General features: G+C 35.1%; 1 protein-coding gene across 1 annotated transcript; it reads right to left on the reverse strand.

The window, feature by feature from the left end:
- LOC124928634 (increased DNA methylation 2-like) lies at nucleotides 1-1,034 on the reverse strand. Its single transcript, XM_047468870.1, has 2 exons — nucleotides 814-1,034; nucleotides 1-391 (listed from the first exon to the last, which is right to left on the reverse strand). The coding sequence occupies exons 1-2, from the start codon at nucleotides 986-988 to the stop codon at nucleotides 144-146; spliced, it is 423 nt and encodes a 140-aa protein (XP_047324826.1). The 5' UTR covers nucleotides 989-1,034; the 3' UTR covers nucleotides 1-143.

Below are 1,034 nucleotides of genomic sequence, written 5' to 3' on the forward strand. Positions count from 1 at the left end.
AATACAAACAACAAAAAGTCAGTCATCAAGAAAATTACAACAAACAAACATACCAATTGTTTAAAACAGGAAATTTTGTTTTCTCAGATGGAAAAAACACCATTTAACTAATTAAACACACACTGAAGATCAAGAACCTTTGATCAGTTATTATTAGACTGGTTCTCTTTCTCCTTCAAAGCTTTCTTAACCTCAATGTTCAGAATCCCATCGTTTCCAAAACTGGGAGAGAATAGCCTCGGATCAACCTCACCCGGCAAGAAATATGTCAGAGAGAATGATCCAACTGATGGAAGATTCTGCGCTTTCACTCCCAGCGGTATAGATGCTTCCTTCATACATCCTTTAATTACGACTTTACCTGTTTTGCTAATCTCGATGGCCAGCTTGCCTGAACAATATTACAAAAAATAAAATTATATATGAATCCGATTACTTTTCAATTCTCGCTAAGTAATGACAGTCCACAAAAATCAACATCCTCATGGTTAAATCGTTAGCTAGTCAAATTGATATCTGAATCAATCTAGTGATAGTTATCTGCGCCCTACACACACTTGGATACAAAAATTCTGGATCAAAAAATAACCTTATTCAGTTGGAGTTATGAAAAAGGTATTAACATATAATGAAAAAACAACAAGCAAGCTCTAAGTGTTTACAACTGGGGCCAGTAATATCAAATCTAATTAAAAAGGAAGTTTAAAATCAATCTCTTTAAAGTTTCAATAAAGTATCTGAAATCCATTAATAACTGTGTGATGTTTTGTATTAATAGTTCGAGGCAAAAGGTCTTTTTTTTAGAGAACTTACTGATGTCACGACGACGAACGCCTGGGAGAGCGACCTTGAGAATGTAGGAATGATCACATTCTCCCGAATTAAACATGCCAATAGCTAGTCCATGCCTGACATCTTTTGCATTATCTACAAGAGTCAGTTGAGGATCACATCCTCCTTCTCGACCTTGGAACTCTACAGACTTCATCTCCTTGTTATGTTTTACAATCCTTCATGGAAGTTCATATTAAATA

Source organism: Impatiens glandulifera, chromosome 3 (genome assembly GCF_907164915.1).
Source record: "Impatiens glandulifera chromosome 3, dImpGla2.1, whole genome shotgun sequence".
In the NCBI taxonomy this organism is placed as follows: Eukaryota; Viridiplantae; Streptophyta; class Magnoliopsida; order Ericales; family Balsaminaceae; genus Impatiens; species Impatiens glandulifera.